The 17,220-nt window shown below is 43.0% G+C and overlaps 1 protein-coding gene across 1 annotated transcript in view; it reads left to right on the forward strand.

Annotated features, from left to right (window-relative positions):
• The window catches only part of UBA3 (ubiquitin like modifier activating enzyme 3), a gene marked incomplete in the record, with an annotated part of 1,621,434 nt that overhangs the window by 211,633 nt on the left and 1,392,581 nt on the right, over positions 1–17,220 (forward strand). The window contains 1 exon segment of the mRNA XM_044077904.1: positions 10,637–10,719. Within this exon segment, the coding sequence (XP_043933839.1) occupies positions 10,637–10,719 (83 nt within the window).

Raw genomic sequence — 17,220 nt, forward strand, 5'->3', positions numbered from 1 at the left:
ATATGGCTCACAGCCCACCATGGATATTGCCTCAAATACCTCATTTGCTCACACAGCAAGACAAGCAGATTCTACACAGCCAGCTCAAAACCTTAAACCTGGCTGCATGGCAAATCAATTAAGCATCCAACCAGCCCCTCTTTCACAAGCAGTACTGGATGTTATTCTAGAAGCCAGGAGGCCAAGCACCAGGAAGGCTTACTCGGACAAATGGAAAAGGTTTTCTGCTCGGAACCAAGCTAAAGGCCAAGACGCAACTCTGCCTCATATGCCTCACATTCTGCAGTATTTAGCTGAGATGTTGCATAAAGGACTTTCCTTCTCCTCAATTAAAATCCATGCTTCGGCTATTTCAGCTCACTACGACACGAATCCACCTTTATTTTCAAATCCTCTTCTAAGGCAGTTCCTCAGAGGGGCAAAAAACATTAGACCACCTAGAAGAGCTCCTACACCAACATGGGACCTCAGCTTTGTACTGGAAAAACTAACGCTACCTCCCTTTGAACCAGCCTTTTCTGCAGACTTTCAGTTCCTATCTTGGAAGACTGCCCTGCTCCTGGCAATAACTTCTGCTAGGAGAGTCTCAGAATTACAGGCACTAATGGCAGTGGAACCTTTCCTCATTTTTCATCAAGACAGAGTTTCTCTACGAACTAATCCTTCCTTCATGCCTAAGGTGGTTTCCAGTGTAGCTTTAAATCAAACCATCCACCTACCCACTTTCTTCCCCAATCCACAGAGCAAAGGTGAGAGACTCCTGCATTCCTTGGACATTCACAGGCAGCTTCGTTACTACTTGGATAAAACTAAGGCTTTCAGAAAAACTGACCAGCTCTTTGTTTCCTATGCTACAGCTTCTCAAGGGAGGGCCATATCCAAGCAAACCATTTCTAAATGGATAGGCCATTGCATACGATTCTGTTATACCCATCATGGGAAACCATTAGATCCCACTCTACCAGGGCAACAGCTACCTCTACAGCCTTTCTCAGGGGGGTTCCTACCAAGGAAATTTTAGAAGCTGCAACTTTGAGTTCTGTACACACCTTCACCAAACACTATCACTTACCTCTTTATTCTAAGTCCAGGGCGGGCTTCGCCACTGCAGTTCTGCAGGGCCTCATTGCCTCCACTAACCCTCTATGATACCTCCACCCTACTTAGCTTTGGGACTCAACCCAAGTGTGATGACTGCAGCAGGGTAACACGATGAACATAGTACAGTTTTGTACCTACCATAAATGTAGATGTTCGAGTGTTCACCCTGCTACAGTCCAGGTTACCCTCTCTCCAACCCCTCTGATCTACTGGCAAAATCTCTGCTATGCCTCACTGATGTATTTGCTTATAGCTGAAGGGATTTTGTGTTTGTACAGTGTTCTCACCATTTGGTACTAATTTGGATCACCTTTTTGGGGGCACCTGACATCTGGGGCAATAAAAACTGAAAAAAATGGCGTCGGTTGCAATATATGTACCCCTGGCGCACTGACGTCAGGGATGAGGCGAGAGCAACCGACGTTGGACCAAGACTTTGGAAATCCGGCCAACTGCGGGACCGCCTGACGACAGGATAACCCAAGTGTGATGACTGCAGTAGGGTGAACACTCGAACATCTACATTTATGGTAGGTACAAAACTGTACTTTTCTCAGGGTTACAGGTTCCACTTTCACACCCTGCCAAGGTCAAAAGGTATGCCAGACCTGCCACAAAATCAATGGGCAGAGGCACAAAAACAAATTTCTGCTCTCATGGACATGAGAGCTATTCAAAAAGTACCACAGCAAGAATAGGGACAAGGATTTTACTCAAGACTATTCTTTGTACCCAGAAAGGACAAAGCCTGGAGACCAATACTGGACCTCTCAATTCTAAATACTTTCCTGGATATTCCAAAATTCAAAATGTTGACACTGCAGCAACTTCTACCCATGCTGGGCAAGAAGGATTGGCTAGTTACTTTGGACCTCAAAGAGGCATATCTGCATGTCCCAATCAGACAATCTTGCAGAAGATACCTCAGATTCATAGCTGGCTCAATGCATTACCAATCCTCTGCACTGCCCTTTGGCTTATCTACTGTGCCCAAGGTCTTCACAAAATGCCTGGCACCAGTAATTGCATTTTGCAGACAAAAAGGAATTCAAATATATCCCTACTTGGACTATTGCCTAATTCAAGCTGAGAGCAAGAGAGCAAGGACGTTCTACTAAAGCATCTGGCGTTTGTAAAAAGATTACTAATTTGCCTAGGGTACACAGTAAACAAAAAGAAATCAAAACTAGTGCCCTCTCAAGAGATAATATTCCTGGGTGCAAGCTTAAACACAACTGCCCAGATGGCTTATCTCACACCAGACAAGCAAAGGCAACTGACTCATTACTTTCAAATGATGGCAACAAAGACCCAGCTACCTGCAGGAAAAATTCTGCAGGCTTTGGGCTTCATGGCATCCTGCATCCTGCTAATTCCATATGCAAGACTGCATATGAGGAAGCTACAATGGTATTTAAAAAGTGTTTGGACTCTACATTGCCACAGCCTGGAAACAATAACTCCTGTTGCAGGCAGGGAATAAGAGTTTCGATGGTGGGCACTGACCTGTCACCACAACAAGGGACAGCCTTTCACTTTACCCACAGCCAGGAAGACACTAACAACAGATGGATCGGATTATGCCTGGGGGGCACACATGGCAGGAAAATGTATTCCGGGCAAGTGGCCCGCAGACCAAATTCATCTTCACATCAGTCAAAAAGAGATGCTAGCTGTACAGAATGCTCTGACAGTCTTCAAGGATCTACTACATCCAGGACAACTACTACTAAAGACAATACTACAGTTATGTGGTACATAAACAAGCAAGGGGCACACATTACTACCCCCCTCTGCAGGCAAGCCATGACATTGTGGAACACAGCACCGACCTATCAAGTACATCTGCAGGCACAATTCCTGCAGGAAAGAAAAATGCTCTGGCAGGCAAACTAAGCAGAAACCTCATGGACCCTCACGAGTGGAAACTAAATTCACAGGTCTTCAGCATGATAACAAGGAAATGGGAATGCCCAGACATAGATCTTTTTGCCTCCCCTCACAACTGCCAACTACAGAGATTCTGCACAAGGACTTATCACTCACAAGCATGGAAAGTGGATGCTGTATCATTCAGCTGGAAAACCCTAACAGTTTATGGCTTTCCACCACTGCCTCTCCATTCCAAGGTACTCCTAAAAGTCAGACGAGAAGCCAAAAATGATTCTGATTGCCCCAGACTGGCCACGCCAGCACTGGTACCCATTTCTAAAGAGCTTGTCTCAAGGCCCAGCCTGGACTTTACCTCAAATTCCTCATCTTCTGACTCAACAAAACAATCAGATCCTGCACAGCCAACTCAGAACCTTAAATCTGGCAGCATAGCGGATAATATAGCCACTCAGAACACACCTCTCTCTAAAGCTGTTATGGATGTCATTTTGGAAGCCAGGAGACCCAGCACCAGGAAATCTTATGCAGAAAAATGGAAGAGATTCTGTGCTTGTAACCAGGCACAAGGACTTGAACCACTTGTTCCAAATATTCCTCAGATTTTACAATACCTAACTGAGATGCTGGACAAGGGCCTATCCTTCTCATCAATTAAGATCCATGCCTCTGCCATTTCAGCTCATTACAATACGGAGCCTCCTATTTACTCTCGTCCACTGCTAAAAGACAGTACCTCAGAGGGGCAAAAAACATAAGACCCCCAAGGAGAGCACAGATACCTACATGGGACCTCAACTTTGTCTTAGAAAAGCTCACACTGCCTCCTTTTGAGCCAGCCAATACAGCTGATATAAAATTCTTATCATGGAAAACTGCTCTGCTCCTAGCAATAACTTCAGCAAGAAGAGTCTCAGAGTTACGGGCATTAATGGCAGTGGAACCTTTTATCATTTTTCATCCGGACAGGGTTTCTCTAAGGACAAACCCAGCATTTATGCCAAAGGTAGTATCCAGTGTGGCTCTTAACCAAACCATTCATTTGCCAACATTTTATCCAAATCCCCAGAATAAAGGGGAGAGACTTCTGCACTCTTTGGACATACACAGGCAGCTACGCTTCTACTTGGACAAAACAAAAGCTTTCAGAAAAACTGAGCAACTGTTTGTAGCATATGCTGCAGGACCACAAGGAAAAGCTATCTCAAAGCAGACTATTTCAAAATGGATAGACACTGTATTCATTTCTACTATGCACAGCATGGCAATTCAGTGCCTAAGAATATTAGGCCACATTCTATCAGGGCAGCAGCCACTTCAGCAGCCTTTCTTAGAGGAGTACCGACCAAGGAAATTTTTGGAGGCTGCAACTTGGAGTTCAGTGCACACTTTTACCAAGCACTATCATTTACCTATTTACTCTAAATCCAGAGCAGGCTTTGCCACTGCAGTTCTGCAGGGCCTCATAGCCACTCCTAATCCTATTTAGACCCAACTGCCCTACCTCAACTTTGGGATTCAACCCAAGTGTAATGACTGCAACAGTGAAACACGATGAACATAGTACAGTTGTGTACCTACCATAAATGTAGATGTTCGAGTGTATTCACTGTTGCAGTCCAGGTTACCCACCCTCCATCCCCCTTTCTTTGCTGGGACTTATCTATACTTCTCTATCCTATACAACCTATGTGGTGTATTTGCTTGTGGATGAAGGTATTGTTTTTATTTTACTGTATGTTTTTATAAGCAATATGTATTGCCTACCTTCTTGGGGGCACCTGACATCTGGGGCAAGAAAAACTGAAGAAAATGGCGTCGGCTGTATCTTATAGACCCCTGGCGCACTGACATCAGGGAAGAGGCGACAGCAACTGACGCCGGACCAGGACTTTGGAATTCAGGCCGACTGCGGGTAGCCTGCCAGCAGGATAATCCAAGTGTAATGACTGCAACAGTGAATACACTCTAACATCTACATTTATGTTAGGTACACAACTGTACTTTCTACAAGCTCTGGCAAAAATACCCTTCGAACCAGCCTCTTCTTGTGACCTCAATTATTTGTCATGGAAAACCTTGTTTTTGGTTGCTATTACTTCTGCCAGACGTGTTTCTAAATTTCAAGCTTTATGCATCAAGAGTCCATACTTGATTTTTCATAGTGTCTGAGAACTAAGCTGTCATTTCTGCCTAAAGTGATCTCTGAAATGTCCATTAATCAAGCCATTAAATTGGCAGTTTTCTTTCCCAATCATTCAAACAGAGGAGAGTATTGCCTACATACCCAAGATATACAAAGGCCAGTCCGTTTTTACTTAAGCAGGACTAAACCCTTTCGTAAATCTGACCAGTTATTTTTGGCCTTTTATGGACCTAGATTAGGATCTGCTGTTGCTAAGGTCACATTAGCTAGCTGGTTGAAGGACTGTATGACCTTTATATTTAATGTAATATCGTTGCCTACTACCATGAAAGCTCATTCAACAAGGTCGGTGGCAACTTCTGCTGCCTTCCATGCCAGAGCTTCTTTACATGACATCTGTGCAGCTGCAATTTGGGATACGCCTCATAGCTTCATCAATCATTACAAATTGGATTTGGCCTCCAGGGGAAGAGCATCTTTTGGTTCTATGGTGCTCAGGAATGTCTTTCCATGAGAGCCTCCCAGGAGTAGAGGTAGCTGGGGACTCTGTCCCATGTGTAAGGAATGAACGAGGATTAACAATATCAGATAAAGAAGTTATGTCTTACCATAACGTTCCATCTGTATTGTTGATCCTCATTCAGTCATCACGACCCTCCCTCCTTCCCCCTCCTGTGGCTTCTAGTGGATCTCACCATCCAGTTCTCTTGGGTTATTTGACCAGAGTTAGCCTCTACCTTCTTTGACTTACAAACTCAATCTGAGGTAACAAGGAGAAGGGGGATTGTGGATGAGTTTAGCTCGAGAGTTTGAAGCTGACGCGAGCGTGGAAAATGGCCGGCTGGGTTCCGAGCTCTGAACCAATGCCCATGTGTAATGACTGAACGAGGATCAACAATTGTAGATGGAACGTTATGGTAAGACGTAACTTTTTCTGGAGCAGAGGAGTAACAATAGATGTAATGGTCATAGCGGGGACCCCGAAGAAGAAACTCACGGAACAGAGTTAATCTGTCCATTCCCTAACAGGGAGTCGAGGGCTTCGGACAAATTTGGGAAGTGTGCATATGCTTCACCAACCTTTGCACTCAGGTCTCTGAATTATTTGACACACTTCACCAGGCTTCAGAGGGACTTGAGTAAAGAATTTTCCAAATCCCTCTCTGGGACCATTACTTCTGAGGCAGAGAGTTCTATTGCCTTACTGTTGGCTACCCTGCAATGCATCTCAAATTTGTCCATGACGCTCATTTCATTTGCAGCTGAAGGTACCCCATACGTGGCAGGTTCATGCATTTCCATTAGGAGACATGCCTGGATGCACCTGTGTGATTTCACAGAGCCTTTCAAGTCCACCTTCGTCTGTGTTCTGTTTGACGGAAGTCCTTTGTTTGGCCCCAAGGTTAAAGACACGCTCTTCAGGTGTGAGCAGGATGGTAACTCCTTGTCTGCAGTAGGTATACATTTTTCTACTTCTCAAAGAATCTTCTCTAAGAATCAACGAGGTGGTCAGAAGTGTGGTTCAGAAAATCCCATGGACCTTTCCATGATCCATGTAGAGAAAGTTCTCCCAGAGGCAGAGGGGGGGGTCTTCCTCAGAAGACGCTGCCCATGCGACACAGAAGACCTGATTGCCCACCTGTGAAGGCAGTTGGGGGTCACATATCCCTGAACCAGAGAGCCTTGCTAGAAATTACAAAAGATCCATGGGTGCAGGAGATTTTAAGAGGTTATATAATACCCTTTTCCCTTCCTCCCCCTGGAGAGCAGTTTTAAATCTCAGCATTCGGAACAAGTCAGTTCAGTACACTAAGTTCCAGATGGCCATTGTTGGTCCATTTTGCCTTTCCTGCACAAGGATGACAGATATGCTCACTAGATTTTCGAGATGCGTACTATCACACAAATGAACAGACGATCCAGAAGATACTTGCACTTCTGTCTGGGAGCCAGTCGTCATCAGTTCAGACCTCTGCCCCTTGGCCTAACAGCCCCCAGGGTGTTCACGAAATGCATGGCAGTAGTAGCAGCTCACATGAGACTTTAGGGATTCCGGGTGTTTCCGTACTTGGACATCTGACTCATAACAACTCTGACCAGGCATCTCCTGATAAAAGCATGAGAATATGTACTTCAGCTTCACCTTTCATCTAGGAATTACCATCAATCACAACAAATCTCATCTAGAACTATCTCCGATATTAGAGTTCATACTTACCTTATTCTGTACGGTATCCATGACAATCTCCCCTCCATTACCTATGGTACAAATTTGATTTCAAGTCAAAAAGATAATTCAAAATTCTTCCCTATAAGCTTGATTCTACAAGCCCTGGGGTTAATGTCTGCTGTAATAGTTTTGGTTTCGTTCACAAGATACCATATGCAAATTCTTCAGTGGACCCTAGCAACTCGGAGGTCTATTTTGCGCCAGCCTATTTCCAGCCAGATCAGAATAACTCAGGCATGCAAAAAGTACCTGTCGTGATAGATTTGCTGATATCAAATATTACAAGGCTGTCCCTTCCTTCTTCCTCAGCCCAAGACCATAATGAGCACGGACGCTTCCCAAATTGGGTGGGAGGAACACTTCTTAGGAAAGATGGCTTGAGGCATCTGGACCCCTGAAGAGGCCAACATGCATATCAACGTCCTGGAAATGAGAGCAGTGCTCCTGGTGTTGCAGGATTTTCGACGACTCTCTCCCTTTTGGGACTTTTGCAATTCAGACAGCCGTTATGTTAGTGGTATGGTACATCAACAAAGGAAGAACCAAATCTTACCCCTTGTGTCAAGAAGCTCTGAATGTGTGGCAATGGACAGTCTTGTTCATTTGATTTCTGATAGCAGAGCACATTCCAGGGAAATCCAGTGTGATGCCAGACAAGTTGAGCAGGTCCATTTTATTGCTTCATGAGTGGTGTTTCAACATGAAAACTGGTAGAGATATTCCACCATTGGGGCTAACCTTGCTGCAACCTCTTTTCATTTCCCCTGATTAACAAGTGCAGCAGGTTCTTTGCCCTGATCCCCTCCACCGGGGAATAACTGAACGATGCTCTTCTCCACAACTGGCCCTACATTCTCCTGTACACTTTACCCCCACACACACACACACACACACACACACACTTCTCTAATCCCCAAGTTCCTTCAGAAATCATCTCGGTTGAAGAGTACAGTCATTCTCATTGCACCTTATTGGCCCCTTCTGATGTGGTTCCCCTTTCTTTGGTCTCATCTAGTTCACCCACCATGGACTCTAGATCCAATTCCAGACCTCCTGTCTCACCTAACTGACATAGTACAGCCGGGCATTTCAGTCCTAAAGTTGACCACATGGTTTCTCCACTTCCATTGATAGACAACAAAGGCTCTCCTCCCCTGTAAAGCTTCCACTAGGAAAATTTACAGGAGTTAAATGGAAAAGATTTGCTTTTTGTGCACAACAGAGACGCACGATCCTTTTTCAACACCAGTACCTAGAGTTCTTTATTTTTTTCTGCAATTTTTAAAGAAGGGGCTAGTTCCTCAACTATTAAAATACAAATAGCTGCCATTTCTGTTTTCCACATGGGAACAGATAACTCCTCCTTTGTGTCTTCAAAACTTGTAAGGCCTATTGTAAGGGGAACTTTTCTTCTTGGACCCCTTTTTAGAGATCCATCTCTGCCATGGGATTTAGATTTAGTATTACAAGCATTAACTAGATCTCCATTTAAACCATCAAAGTGTGAACTAAATTTTTTAACCTGGAAAACTTTCTTTTTAGTAGCTATAACATCTGCTTGAAGAGTCTCTGAACTTCAAGCCCTATCTTCTAAGCCTTCTTATTTAGTTTCCCATAAAGATAGGGTAGCGTTACGAACCAACCCATCCTTCCTAAGATGGTGTTGGAATCCACCATCAATCGGTCTGTTAATCCTCCAGTTTTCTTTCCAACTTTTACGAACAAGAGAGAATACATGTTACATTTGTTGGATCTTCACAGACCGTTTTCTGTTTGCGTTGAACAAAAAATCTAAGAAAAAAATATTTTTCTTTTGCAGAATCAAAATTGGGCAAACCGGTTACCAAAGTAACTTTAGCCAGATGATTACTGCTTGCATTTCCTTTGTCTACAACAAATTGAGTTTGTCTACAACAGATTGGGATTGTCTTTGTTAAAGCCTTTAAGAGCCCTTTCAACTAGGTCCATGGCAACTTTATCATTATTCTTATCCAGGTCTTCCCTGGACAATAACTGTGCAGCTGTGACTTGTGCTAATCCTCCTACCTTTATTACTCATTACATATTGGATCTGGTCTCGAGAGGAAGAGCAGCCTTTGGCTCAACAATGCTCGGGAATATCCTTCCTTAGAGTAATCCCAGAATTCAGGTAGCTGGAGTGTCTGTCCCACTTGTTGAGGAATGAATGAAAGTTGGCAATATCAGGCAAAGAAGTTATATACTCACCATAACATTCCATCTGTGTTGTCCATTTTCATTCTACCTCAACTCCCCACCATTTGGGTTTGTGACTTCTGGAAGAATGAGAAGATAAGGGAACCAATGTTCCTGCCTTTGAGCTCCAGGTATTGGTTTCTCATCCCAGTGCTGTTTCTAAATTTCTGCGAAACCATAAGGCTAGCAAACAAGATCTGAGGTATGGTAGGGTGCTAGAGCATTATGGGTAAGGCAGGAGCTTGAGAGTTTCCTGTATCCGTGAGCTGTAAAAAGCAGCAGGGTCTGATCGAACCCACTTGTTGAGGAAGCATGAAAATGAACAACACAGGTGGAACAATTTTGTGAGCACATACGTTTTCTTTTTGTTTCGTTTTCCATATTTTAATTTTCTTTTCTAGTAAGGAGTCGTACCTTTTAAGTTGCATCAATTGGCTTGTTTGAAGCCTACTGAACACAGCATTATGTTCAGTAGTGGACCACATCAGTGAGGTGTAAGATAAAGCAGTCATCTTTGCTGAGTGACAAGCTGTGTGAACAAGATTTTCAAATGAAAGGGAATCGAGTTCCTATCTCACTTTACAATTAACATATAAAATATATTTACAAGCTATCGTTCCTTTGAGATGGTAGAATTTTAGAAACGCAGGAGGTGTAAACTGAAATAGCAGTGTAGCCTGCCAAGTTTTCTCACACACACAATAATTTGCATGTATATTGGTAATGTAGTATATGATGAGGGGGAAAAAACCTGCCACATATTCATATGCATTTCTGTTAATTTGCACAGAAGCTGAATGCATGCTTATTGGTAGTTTGTTTAATGTTTGTTGATGGTTACTTTGAGTTTTCTGTTGTGCTGACAGTATGCTTGATGTGCAGCTTATTTTGTTTACCATTTAAAATATTTTGCTGTTTGGTTAAAAAAGTGGGGGGCTCTCGTTTCAAATTGACTTGCACACGGGGCTCTCGTTTCAAATTGACTTGCACACGCAAGCATTTCTGTTACCAAAATTTGCACATATTAATAGCTTTTTTTTTCTCCCCCACTGCAGGCATTGTCAGGTTTCAGACATATTCATGTAATTGATATGGACAGGATTGATGTTTCAAATCTCAACAGACAGTTCTTGTTTAGGTAGGTGAAATGATCTCTGCCATTTTAGTATTTTGCCAACTAGCCTAGCGTAAATTCTTTACACTTAAATCTTGCAATAAATACCCCTTTTTACCTATCTAGAACCACAGTTATGCTCTTTATATAAGATTTATTTGATTTAGTTGTACAGGTTGTATCATGAGAGAGTACTGATTCATGTTAATACTGAATTTTTTCAGATTCATATTTTTATGTGATGAGCTTCACCTGTAAAGTCACCAAGAACATTCCACTTCTTTTTAACCAAATACATGTTTATTTTTTCTGCATTTTCATGTCACAGAATATCTATGCTTATCAGTGTTTCTTGGACAACTGTATAGTTTTTATCTTTACCTAGGTTTGTTTTTCCGTAGTCTGAAATGGAAGATTTGAGTTTGCATATCAGGTGTTTAACTCTACTTGAGATCCTGGGAGTCTTAACACAATGGTTTGGTAGTGTTAGTCTGTTGCTCAGTACAGTCCAATAAGGCATGCAAGACATTTTGACTATAGCACTTTTTATAAATCTGTAAAGTGAAGGAAATGCTGTTGCACTAAGTGAATGTTGCATTGTTATATCATCCTTATGACAATTCTGATGTTGGATGAATGGAAGGATACCTTAAGACTGTAAAATGTACTTTGCATAGCTGAAGGTGTTGGAAGTAGCACTGCAGTATTATTTTGCGGTAAACATGGAAGAGCAAACATATGTTGAATTTAAAGCTGAGTCCTGCCAGCAATACACAGGAAAATAAACCTGAACTTAAGAACTTGATTAAATAGGTAAAGCTCTCTCCAACCAAGACTGAACTTGACAGTCAAGAGGAGAAGGTAAATGCTTGCACCACACCACACTCCTCACATAGTCCCACTAAACCTACACCACCAAAATCCACAATTTGAACCACAAAAACATTCACGGAGACTCTCAATAATAATCTGTTCAAGCAACAGAGACCTCCAAAGCAGAAACGTAAGCAACCTCCACCCTCCAACACAACCCAAATGACACATAGCCCACAGACTCAGTGTGCCACTCAACCACAGCCCATAAGGCAAAACAACATACCCAACACACTAGTCATAGGATGACTCTGTAGTCAGGCACACTTGATGTCCACTCACCAGGCTAAATAAGGAGAAGGTTACCATCAGCTGCCTGTCGGGTGCCAGGATCCACCACATAACCCATGCACTCGGGTCACTCCACAACAAGTCCAAATATGACTCTGTCATTGTCCATGTTGATGTGAATGACCTGAGATGTACCTCCCTGGACTACATGAAAAGAGACATGAAAGAGCTCTCCGATCTTGTAGCCCAGGCAGGTATGACCCTAGCCCTGAGTAGCATCCTGCCATTGCCCAGAATGAAACCACAGTACAAGGACAAGATGATTGACTTCAACAATTGGCTAAGCTTCTGGTGTCATTCTAAGGGGAATCCAGTATCTGTCTGACTGGGACGACATGGTTGACAGACCACGATGCTTTGCCAGAGATGGCCTGCACCTGTCACCCCTGGGATTCTCGATACTGGCTAAGGCTCTTGTCGCCCCCTATAGTGCCTTTTTTAGGCAAGTTTCAAATGACAAATTCACCACTGGAACAGGAACAGGCAAGCAAAAACTGAGGATAATGCTATTCAATGCTAGAAGTCTAAATCTGAAAATGCACTCCCTCGAGGCACTCCTCCTTAAAATGAAGAACATCGATATCTGTGCAGTGACTGAGACCTGGTTCAAGGCTCCAGAGAGTACCCCTGCATTACCAGGCTATAACTTGTACCACACGCTTCTGCCACCTAACCTGGACCGGAACACCAAAGGTGGAGATGTGTCCATATTCATTAAGGATATCCACATCTCTAGGCTAGTTGCTCAGCATAATGCATCCAAGGCTATCCAAGTGCAACTAACTCTGGGCAACACTGCAATCCAAATTGTGGCTTGCTACAGATTCCCCACCATGCCCCAGGATTCCCACTCTTCTTTTCTTGATATACTGGAAAATATTAGGGTTCAACCAAGCACCCTAGTAATGAGCGATTTCAACTACCCCACCATTAACTAGGAAAATGACTTGTGTACCAACTCCTTCGCTCAATGCTTTCTGGAATTTATAAATTCCATTGCCCTGGATCAGCTTATCCACACCCCCACCAGGGGCAACAATAACCTAGACCTAGTCATTACCAACATGAGTGACCAGTGTTCCACACCTGAATTCAACTTCTCATTGGTCAGATCCAACCATAAGCTAATCACCCTAGATATCCACATCCTGCCCCCAGCCCCCATTAAGGAAACCACGGTAAAAAAAAATTCTCCAAAGCCAACTTCATGCTTCTTAAGACAGAAGTGGTGAGCTTCATGACACCCATGCAGATGGACAATGCAGATGGACAATGTAGTTACAACTGCTGAATCCTACACAAATGCACTCTATAAGCACTTACACGAGTGCATGGATCGTGCTATCCCAAACAGAACCAAGATGCTATCCTCCAAAAAAGGAAGCCAATCTGGTGGTCCCCTGCCATAAACAAGCTCTACAACAACAGGAAGAAACTGTTGCAAAAGAGAGTAAAATCCCATGAGTGGAGGAGCTCCCTGGTCAGCCTCAATAAGAAGCTGAGATCCCTTATAAGATCCTCCAAAGCTAGCTACGAAAACAAAATCGCCATTGATTCTAGGGACAACCAAAAGCATTCTTATAGCTATGTCAAGAATCTCAATGGCAACACCCAGATCTGCTCTGAGTTACAGCACAATGGCATGAAAATTACAGAACCAACTGATATTGCCAGCATCTTTGCCTATAGGTTCAGTGCTAACTTTATCCCCCTCTCACCCCCTAAAGGGCCCATATCTATACAGGAAGTATGCAGAGTCCCTGTAAAGATGCACACTCTAAAGCCAAAAATACAGCATCCATGCGACCAGACAACATCCCAGGCTGCTTTTTACATGAACTTCAAAATGAACTGGCTCCCCAACTAAGCACCATGTTCAATTGTAGCCTCACCTCAGGCTTTGTGCCCACTGAATGGCGCACAGCAACAGTTATCCCACTCCACAAAGGGGGAGCCACCACTGATCCTGGGAACTATCGCCCTATTAGCTTGACGAGCCTGGTCTGTAAGGCCATTTAATGTATCATCATGGAACTCGTAAACAGACATTGGTAACCTCCAAACTCTGGACCCCACCCAGTTTGAGTTTGTGAAAGGCAGATCATGCCTCCTGAACCTGATCGACTTCTTTGAGGCAGTCACCAAAGCTGTAGATGAGAGTAAGGTGGTTCACACAGCCTATCTTGACCTCGCCAAGGCTTTCGACATCATCCCCGATTCTGGAATTATAGCTAAACTCACTAAACTAGGTATAAATCCCTACATCACAAGATGGGTTGCCAACTTGGCTCACTGACAGAACCCACACTGTAAAAGTTGCAGACTCCATATCTGACTTCAAACCAGTGACAAGTGAGTACCACAGGGTTCAGTCCTGGGGCCTCTCCTGTTTGGTATCTACGTCTCTGAAGTACAGGCTACCACAGAAGGTCTTTGGCTAATGAAGTTTGCAGATGTTGAGTCCCCAGATGATGTGGACATCCTACAGAAGGGCCTCACTGAGACAGATGCCTGGTGTCAGAGCCATGGCCTCAAGCTCAATGCCAAAAAGTGCATTATCATCCCCTTTGGTAAAAACTCTGTACCCATGAACTACCACATAGGCGGCAGTCTACTTAATGCTGAATGTGTGATGAGAGACCTTGGGACCCAGGTGGACAGTGTCTCTCCTTTGATAATCACATCGCCACAGTGTTCAGGAAATCCTTCTACATGGCACACCTCATTACAAAAGGGTTCTCATCCAGGAAAAAAGAGGTCATTGTTCCCCTCTGTTCGTCACTCATTAGACCCCATTATAGAGTACAACGCCCCTTTTGGAATGTACCTCACAAGACATCTGCAGCAGCTGGAAAGGCCACAGAAGTACCTCAGAAAGAGGATTACTGGCCTCAAACAGATGCCCTACACTGACCGTCTCAAAAAACTCCAGCTTTACTCCGTAGCATATCGCCTACTCTGAGGTGATCTCTGCCTAACATATAAAGCTATGTCAAACCCAGAACTGCTGGACATGCTACACCTAAAGAAATCCCAATCCCTCTGAGTTGCATGCTCTAGGGACCTAAACCTTGTTACCACAATAAAACAGGACATGCTGGAGGGATAGATTCCTGTCCCATAGACTTCCCATACTCTGGAACAAGCAACCCATCTATGTCGAGCAAAGTTCCTCATTAGCACTCTTCAAGAAAAATCTTGAGTGGATGGGAAATAGGAAATACACCCCGGGGATCACTTCTGTGGCTCTGCTCGACAGTGGCACAGGAAAATAAATTTCTTGGGTGGCGTAAGTTAGGGAACCTTGGCTAGGCTTACTTAGGCCCTTGGGCCAATAGCCTAGTACCTACCTATAAATCTATGTTGTGCATTTTTTGCATGCTACTGTTTGTAGAGAGTGAGCATACAAAGGTTTGTGGGGTATTTTCACAGTGCACATCTTAGTGTTGTTCTAGTCCAGTAGATTATTAAATCCTTAAGGGACAGTTGTAATGCGTTGAAGTATTTATAAAGAAACAAGCATTTCTCTCATATTTAACATTGTCCTTCCATATTAGTCATGTTGAAATCATTTCATATCCTGTCACCTTAGCAGTAGATTGTTTTGTTATGTACCATTTTTTAACATTCCCTGCTTTTTTGTCTGCTTCCCAACCAGCCATAGTCATACTTATTGCCACCATGTGAACTTCAGATCTCTTAAGTGATCCTAAAGCAACTGATCTGGAATCACTAAGTTCAGAGACTGAACAGAATTCTACCTGCCCATTGACCCCCACCCAAGCAGCATAATTCCTTGTTTTGAAGGCATCACACATTTGACTTAAATTCTCTCTTACTTTTAGAGACCTGTAGACTGCTGTACTATAGGTTTCAGCTTGTCAGCCATCCAGCAGCTTTATAGAGTTCTAAAATTGTTTGCATCATCCTGTTTTACTTTAATAATGAGGCTGTGTTCTCTTATCTGGATGGGAACACGTGCATTTTGTTTTTAAACCATCTGTGGACAAAAAAATCTATCAAAGGCATCTGTGTACCTTTTTTCTCTCTGCACATTTGCACGCACATATAAATATGCATACACATACGTGTGTGTTTATATAGACATATATATATTACACAATTTTGTTGATAAAATTTACAGTATAACCTGCTATCGAGTTATCACCGCAGTCACAAAAGAGCAGTATTATTCTAATGTGAATAGTATGAGCAAGTGGAATAAGTATATAAAAGTGTTTGTAGAGGAGGCTGTTCCCACACTTCCAATCATATGTCTCAACCTCTTTAGAGCAAAAAATCTGGAGAAAGCCTAAAATGATGGGGGGACAAATAGGGACAGATTTTAAATATTGCTCTTACAAACTTAGAAAGTTGATATAATAATAGGTTTTGCATTAGCATGAATTTTCTGAAGGGTATGGAGTCTTAAACTTGAATATTTGTCATTATTTAATGACTTCAGTCCTCAGCTATTTGTCAGAAAGGTACCGGTTTTAGAAGGAACACACCAAAAATATGAGGAAAAAATCTGGACATTCTGCAAAAATCTGTACAGTTGAGAGGTGGCTGCACTACTTACCAGTATTAAGGTTGATGTATTTTTGCATCTTGGAAGGCGAAAACATCTGGATATGTAAACTGTTTTCTGGGGCAAAGTGTGGTAGAAGCACACTTGGTCACACCAGTGGTGGTCAGTAGTATTGTTAAAACAGTCCTGGCTCCTCTGTTTATATAACCTTTACCCTATTTTTGGAATAAATTGTCCCTACACATCAAGCAAAGTGAAACCCTTGTATTCTTCAAATCCAACCTTGATACTTGAGTGGGTCTCCGCACATTCACCCCTGGACAAACCTGCTTTGCCATTCCAATTATGGGAGTACATCTTGAGGTTGGGCATTGGTAAGATGATAGATGATCTCTGGACTTCCTTGCGTTGTATGTCCATGTAATCTGTTGAAAATACAGATAAAAGACCAGAAATACACTTGACTGCATCAGGAAAACTGAGATTGAAAACATTCAGCTCAGTCATAGTTACATGTTTAAAATGCAGCAGAATAACTGTGTAAAATACTTCTGCAAAGGCATGAAGCCTGCAGTCCATGCACCCTGATGCCTCTGCTATATTTAATATTCTTAACACAGAGGTTGCACGACCATAGCAGAAGGCTAATGTGTTTTGCTTAAAAACAGTACATTTTTTCACCCAAGCACTTTGAAATTGGAATATGAAGGTGTTTTTTTTTTTGGGAGATAAGAGCAGTTGCCTACCTGGAATAATAAAGAACAAAAGTTGAGAGGCCAGGAACATGATCTGAGTTTGATAGTGCCCCTGCTTGAAGACTCCAGTGGTGA

This window comes from Protopterus annectens, chromosome 7.part0 (genome assembly GCF_019279795.1).
Source record: "Protopterus annectens isolate FY-2018-M chromosome 7.part0, PAN1.0, whole genome shotgun sequence".
Lineage (NCBI taxonomy): Eukaryota > Metazoa > Chordata > Ceratodontiformes > Protopteridae > Protopterus > Protopterus annectens.